This window comes from Gavialis gangeticus, unplaced genomic scaffold (genome assembly GCF_001723915.1).
Source record: "Gavialis gangeticus isolate Ggan-Ray unplaced genomic scaffold, GavGan_comp1, whole genome shotgun sequence".
Lineage (NCBI taxonomy): Eukaryota > Metazoa > Chordata > Crocodylia > Gavialidae > Gavialis > Gavialis gangeticus.
Window position 1 is genome coordinate 170,966 of NW_017728977.1, and position 7,732 is coordinate 178,697.

Genomic DNA, 7,732 nt, shown 5'->3' on the forward strand with positions numbered 1-7,732 from the left:
CTTTGATGCTCCTGAACTTCCCTCCAGATCCAGGACAGGCCTAAAGCTTGAGAGCTGGGCTCATCTGCAATTGTGCCCGATGGCTTTGTCAAAGGGGCCTTTCTCTTACCCTATGTACCAAGAAACAGCCATGACTGCTACTTTCCTCCTGCCTCCAGGTTTCCACCACAGAAGCACTGGGAGTGGCAGATGCTTGCCAAGGAAGGAGACACAACACAGGGAGAAACCACCTCTCTACTGAAGGCTGCTCTGCAGCCACCAGTCCAGAGCCCCTGCAGCACAGCTACCCTGGGGAGCAAGCAGGGGTGGGGGGAGAGGTCCAGGCCAGGGCAGCCCCTTTCCAGGGACAAGGCATCCTGCCTCCTAGACAGGCACGGCTCTCTGCTCTTTTCCCTGTGCCCTCAGAAGAGGGAGTTCCCCCCTGTGCGCACACACGGAGCTGCACTTAGTGCTACTGCCCCATCTAAACCCTGCTGGGACTCGCTACTGCAGATGCACCTGGGAAGCAGCAGAAGAGCCCACCCCATACCAGATGCCATCGGTTCAGCTCTACAATCTCCTCCTCTAAAGACAGATAAAATAAAAGGAACATGGAGAAATATTGCCAGGAGGCAAGTGGGCATCAGCAGTGCAGGGCACTGCTGCAGGAGAGAGCTTGCAGCAAGGGCCACTACTCACTGCTGGAGACTCCCCCAAGGGTAGAAGTCAGCGGGGTGCAGAGGCTGAAACCTCTGGTCACGTGCAGCGAATGCAGCTTGTTTCCAAGAGTCTCAGCAATGTGCCTCAGCCTGGTTCTGTAGGGACCAGAGATAACCAAAGCACATGGAGACCAGTGCCCGCAGGGTCTGGGCAGAGTCCCCCCGGCCAGCACCTTAACCACGGGGCTGTTGTCCCGCTCCGTGCAACAGCCAAGAGCTGGGGATGGGTAGAGATTCAACACAGTTTGGATCCTTATTGCCACATAACAGATGATCCCTTGGAATGAGAAGCAGGGATCCTGATTTTCTGTTTAAAAACTGCAAATTCTCTGATTAAACCCCCCCAAATCCATGATTAAAATGAAATGCCGCACTATATATATATGTATGTGTGTGTGTGTGTGTGTGTATGTATATATATATAAATATATATATACACACACATACGTACATATACATATACACACATACACATACATACATACATATATACACACATACATATATATATACACATACATATATAAATACACAGACACACACACATATACATACACACACATACGTATATATGTATATGTGTGTGTGTGTGTATAATATATCAGTTGAACACAATGTTTTATTTATACATTTACAATTTTAAAGCTTTTTGGAAACCTGCCAGTGCCTCAATCACTACAGGAAAATGCATTCTAGTTACCTATAAATGTTGGTGTTTGATTTTGGATTTTTTATCGTGGGAAATCAGGGCTCTCCCTGGCCCCTTCGCTCGCCAGGACGTGGGTCCAGCTGCACATGTCCCATCCCCGCACTTTGTGGCACTGAGCAGCCCTGATATGCCCCTGCCATTGCCCCTCACTCCCAAGCCACAGCCCCCCCACCCCCCCAGCCCTGCTGTGGGAGCAGCAACCTAGCCACAGGAGGGCTTGCACTTCTGTAGCCACTTTCCTCTGTGAATCTTGAAGCAAATTTGCAAAGGTAAATGATGGACTCTCACAGCCAACCTGTACAGGGCAGAGGCGCTCCTATTACTAGGCTACAGAAGGGGAGCTGAGGCCCTGGGGACTAAATGACTTGCTCAAGGTACAGCAGGAAGCCTGTGGCAGAATCCTTATGGCTCATCATCCTGAGGGTGCCCTGCATGCTGCTACCTGAAGCCAATGGGAAGATGCTGCAAGCAAAACGATAGACTAATTGAGCTCCAGGGGTGCTGACTCCCAGTCCCCTGATCTAGCCCCTGGAGAAGGAAGAAGCCATCAACACTCCCTGAGAGAGAGCCCAAGCATGAGTCAAGCGAGCAGTAGCACAGAGAACCAGAGTTGCCGAAGGATAACTTGCTGGGCTCTTCATCTTCACACTCCAGAGGTAAGCAGAAATGCAGGAGCCCCCAGGAGACAAGTCGGGTCAGCCGTCACCACCGTGGTGTGCCTTAGGAACGCTGCATGAGCTCCAGCAAGTACAGGCACAGTGAGACTAACCCGCTTGGCAAATACGGTCTTCCCCTTCCTGGACTATCTTGTGCCCTGGGAATTGGCTCTGTAAGTAGGTTGCTCATGAAAGTAACCTACTGCTCTTTAATATTCTCCTAGTTCATCAATGCCCACGTTTCTATTACACAGCTCACCACGGTGCCTGGGCACTGCGTATTTGTAGCCACGATGGGAACTGTTAGACGGTGATCTCCTGGGCAAAGGTGATGCAAGATGCGGAGCATTTGCCCTCCTTAACACTCACGGTATTATGGAAGTGTACCAAAAGCATCAAGGGTCGTGAGGGATGTCCCATGGAGAGGGGCACAGCAGCCAGGCCGGCCTCAGGCGCCAGACGTCATGCCTTTTTCTTTTTCTCTCTTTCAAGGTGGAATGCAACAATCCCCCCACTCACATTAGCCTGAGGCTGACATACGCCATGGGACAGCTGTTCCTACTCAGCAGGTCCACCTACAGCGTGGGTACCTACATTTCTTTCCTTCCGGAGCCTCTGACCAGTGGTTTACAGTGATCAAATACAGCACAAGCGCTGTTTATATAGGTTCAAAATATTAAAAGGGGGGAAAGCCCCAAAAGAGCATGCACACTTGTCTCTTGAGTCCTTCCATCCCATGATGGTGACCTAAGCAGGCTCAACCTCTTCAGATGCCCCACAATGGGCTTCTCTATCTAGGCCTCATTTCCACCTGGTCTCCCTAAACGTCTCCCCCTTCCTCTGACGCAGCATCGTACCTCTTCAAACCATGCTGGGTTCTTTGTTCCCCTCTATTTATGCTCCAAATCAGTCTTGTAGACTGGTTGTAGACTAAAAATCAATAAAGTTAATGATCCTGCCTTTGTTCCCTACCAACTCATAAGTACTTGCCAAGAGATGGCTACCTGGAGCCATTTTTCTCCTGCTGCCTGTTTCCCCACTGAACCTTAAAGCCATATAATCAGGCAGCAGACACATGGCTAATCAGGCCAACAAACATCAGTTGCTAAAGGACCAAAAACGTGGTCTGCACCCCTCAAAACCAGAGACCTAGCCTATGTATTTGCATGAGCCAAGTACTAAAGAACAAGGAAGAAAATAATGAGGGGCCTCTTGAATCTGACTGCCCCACACAGTATTAACAACTTCCCCCCAAAAAAAGCTTTTCAATACTGTGCAATAGCCCTAACTTTGACCTACAGATAGCTGGAAACCATTTTTAACATCTCTTTTTGTATTTTAACTTTATTGCTATCTTTTCTCCCAAAAATGTCGCATAGCTTTGTTTGCAATGAATGTCAATAGGGAAATATCAGCGATTGTCAGCAGAAGTTTGGAGGACGCATTTGCAACTGTGTCTTTGCCGCATCTGTCATTTGTAAGCACATATACATATTGATTTTTCAGTGGCTCTGACTTGGATGCATGTGGTGGAGTGGTTTGTATTACTGTAGGGTCTTGTGGCTCCAATTTACTCTAAGTAATGAGAAAATAAGGGTAGCTATGTTGGAATGGATGCACCCAATTTTGTCTAATCTTGGAAGCTAAGTAGGCCTGGACCTGAACAATACCTTGGATAGATGATCCCCTTAGAAACCCAGGTGCTGTAGATACCTGCCAAAGAATTGCGGTTAACACTTGGAAAACATTAGCTCATAGAAACTAAATCAGTGGCAAGACTACACTTGGCCCCATTGTTGCTACTGAGCTGGAAGGAAGGGAAGAAGGGAGGAAGCAAGGGAGAGAAAATGGAGATACTGGGTGTGTCTATACAAGACGCTAAATGCGGAGTAGACTGATTCTACCACGCACTAGCATGTCGGGGCAAAAGCCGTGATAATGTGCTAATGTGCAGCAGAATTAGTCTACTGTGCATTAGCATCACTAAATGGTGCATGCTAGCACTACTGCGCAGTAGCACCAGTAACTGCACAGTGAGTTAGTACCTGTTATTCCAGGCACTAAACTTAATGCGCAGTAACTAAGGAGCATGAATGCATAGGTAGAAGCGCCCACTGTATTTTAAGTTTTAAAGACAGACAGATGCATTGCAGTCCAGCTTTGTTAACTGGGGCCACATGAGCTCTGCAAGGAGATTGAGTTCTGGAAGCAGGACAGGGAAACAGCAAACCGTCGCGAGCAAGAAGGTGACAAGAAACGAAGTCAAGTTTCTCTTTTATGACCTATCACTCAAGCCCACTATGAAGTATATTTCTTAAATTATGGCTGAGATCTCCATTACTCTGAGTGATTCTTGCAGCTTTAAGGCCAACCTGATGTTTTTTTCCAAGCCAAAAGGTTCGGTAAGAACAAAACCGGAGTTTTAAAATGGAATTGACCCATAGCCTGAGCTACAGAAGGAAATCTGCTTCTCCGTGGCAAAGTGCCTTGAGACCTGCAGAGGACTGTACAGAAACGCAGCGTCTGTACTGCCGCTAGAAGCCCAAGAAAGGGTCTTTGTACCATACAAGCTGGTTCTGCTTGAGCTCTGTATCCCATTTGTTTCGCTTACCAGAGGGGGAATACAACTGATGACTCAGGACTGTGGTACCACATATTGAATCATGTGAACCACAATACAATGGGAAGAGACACTGTCTTTTCATCCAAGAGCAAACAGGATCCGCAGCCCCTGCAGAGTACGTTCAACTGCCCTGGACATGCTCTAGAAAAGCATTCATTATGTGGTCCTCTTATACGTACGCTCAGCCACCTTTATTGATTCAAGTAGCATCTATTATCAACAAGGAGTTCAGGTCCCAAACCAGTCATTATCGCCATCAACACAAGGACCAAGCACTGCTTTGTGTACTTCGCAGGTGGAAACCCTCATCTCAAGACATAAACGGCATCTAATTTAGTCGTCAGGGTAACGAGCTTAGTGTCAATCCCCCCAGCAGACTAATTGCCGCTTCATTTTCATAGCATGAGTTTAGGGGACAACTGCGGTGTCAGTAAACATGGAGTTTTAGAGAAAAGAAAATGGATTTGGGGGTGGGGGGAACTGAGGTCTAAAACATCGGCTTGGGTTTGATTGTGCTCTGCCAAGATCTGATACGTGGAACAGTTAACATCAGACATCAACAAGCAACGGTGAAGTCCCGTTTGTTGTTTCATGAAAGGCCTTTCCAGGAAAGAGGTGCAGGGAGGCAGCCTGGCCTCACCCATCCAGAATGGTCCTTGTGTCCCAAAGAGGACAAGGAGGCAAAGGCAGGCAGAGATTTATAGTTTCATAGTCGTTAGGGACTGGAAGGGACCTTACAGATCATCAGGTCCAGCGCCCCTGCATGTGGGCGGGAAAGACTGCTGGGATCAGATGATCCCAGCATGATGGGCATCAGGACATTGAGAGAGAAATTTGGGTACTGGAGACAACACACAGCTGTCCCGTTTAAGACTCTAAAGTTTAGAAGCGCCCAAAGGACTCAGCTCCCCTTGGGTTGGGAGGGGCAGGAGGTTGTCATGGATTGGGGGGGGTGTCATTGCTCCGTGCCTCAGTTTCCCCATCTGTGCAATAGAGAATAATGGCATTTACGTCTTCTGTAAAGCGCAGCGTGGTCTATGGAGGAGCTGAGAGCGGTACTCACTGAGGACCAGTCGGAAGTTCAGCCCTGTACTAGACCAAGTCCCCTGTGCTAGGAGTGATCCCACTCAACGCAGACAGCCAGCACGCGTCGGACACCCCCCGGACGGTCACACCTCCCAGTCCTGACAGTGTCAGCCCCGGAGGAGCCAGCTCACCTCTGCATTCGCGGCCCGTCTTGACACCCCGGCAGTTGAACTTGATGTGGACCCTTCCCCCCATGTCCCGCTGCGTCTCGTCCTGGTAGTACACCAGGCTGCCATCCAGCCACAGGACAAACCAGTTCCTTTTCCAGCGCCGCAGAATGGAGCCTGAGGGGACAAGGAAGAAAGAGGGCAAAGGGGACATCAAAGCAGGCTCCTGCCAGCTAGCTTGCGGCATGCTCCCTCCCCTGGCCCCAGGGCTGCTGACGGGGCAATACGGCTGACCACTGGCTCTCCCCACGCCTGCGGGCATGTGCCTTCCCGACACGCTGCTGGGCCGACCCCTCGGTGCCGGAGCCAGCTTTGCTGACATCAACTTCCAGCCATTCGATCTCCTCCTGCCTCTGGCTGCTAAATCAGAGCATCCCCCAGGACTGGGTATCATCATCTCGCCCTGTCAGGACTCAAATGTCTCTGGTTTGTCCTACAGGAAACGCACGGCATGTGCCCAGGTGGGGAACGCATCAAGCAGAGAGCAAGAACCGGCTGCAAAAGCCTTTGGCCGAACAGGCCCCGAGAGCCGCGCCGCGGGGTTGACGCGAGCGCGTGATCTCGGCCCCGTCTCCCACTCCATTCCTTCGGGAGCGGCGCCCGTGTCCCAGCAGCAGAACAGGGGCTGAATTGTGCTTTGTCCCTGCCACCCCTCCCACAGCCCTGCACTGGCACAACCTACTCCCCGCTTTGCTCCACTTCAGCCCAGGACGCTGTGCTCCATCTCCTCTGACCCTGGGCTGGAGGCCAGCATGGCAACTGCCTGGCTGCAGAAGCAAGCAGCCCCTTCCTGGAGGAAATCAGTCATCCCTCTGCCCCCATCTGCTTCCCTTTACCTGGGAGTTTGCATCCTCCCCTTACCCTGCTCCCTTTACCTGGGCGTTTGCATCCTTTGCCAGGGCTCTCTGGGGCTTGGGGACCCTTTCTGTCTCGACGGAGACCCCTGCTTCAGGCCCTACCCTGCTTTGCACTCGGAGTCGTGGCTAACGAAGAATACAACCGGCTCGGAAAGGTTGTGATTCACGCCCCCCTCTCGTGCCTACGCATCATAGGTGCAAAGAGAATGGGCCCGGTGTCATAAAAATAACATCTCTGGAGGGAAGTCCGGAGGGTTTTAGTTCAGGCCTGGAAGTGACAGCTTTAAAAATAAAACCTGTCGCCAACAAACAGGCGCAACCTTCTCCCCCACGCCGGGGCTGCGTGGGATAGAAAAACTTCCCCTTGGAGTCAGCTGTGAATGGCCCCCCGGGAGAGGAATGCCCTACCCGAGCGGACTGGCTTGGGTGAATGCCTTCTTCCCCAGGGCAAGCAAGGGGACAAGATGTGGCCTACAGATCATGGGCACCAGGTCCCGTCTGCCACGTCCAGCACAGGACAGGAGGATGCCCTGGGCGGATGCTGCCCGAGGGGTCGGCGCCAGGGCACTGCCCTTCTCAGGAGCGCAGCACAGAGCTGGGCTTCCTCAAACAAAAATACCACAGGGGATTTTCGAAGCCAGATGGCACTGCTTGGCCCAACTCCTGAATCCCCCAGGCCACAGAAGGACGCTCAGTAAATCGCGGCTCAAGTCCCACAACTAGTGATTGCTTCAGAGTAAAGGGCTGCCCAAATCCACGGCTGCTAGAGACCAGATTGGGCTCAAATGCACTTAAGGCCACTCCGGGCACAAAATCCTCCAGCCGAAGCCTGCCCTTCTTGCTTTCGCCGGAGAAGTCGAAGCACTTGCAGTGCAGTCTGCCCGTTGTTTCGGCCGGCTGCCCAGCCCGCGTGGCGACAGACAGAAACCATGTTAT

General features: G+C 51.3%; 1 protein-coding gene across 2 annotated transcripts in view; it reads right to left on the bottom strand.

The window, feature by feature from the left end:
- PLEKHB1 (pleckstrin homology domain containing B1) overlaps positions 1–7,732 on the bottom strand; it is a 47,921-nt gene that overhangs the window by 33,902 nt on the left and 6,287 nt on the right. For both annotated transcript variants that reach the window (XM_019508195.1, XM_019508187.1), the window contains exon 3: positions 5,904–6,056. In XM_019508195.1, the coding sequence (XP_019363740.1) occupies positions 5,904–6,056 (153 nt within the window). The remainder of the gene's footprint in view (positions 1–5,903; positions 6,057–7,732) is intronic.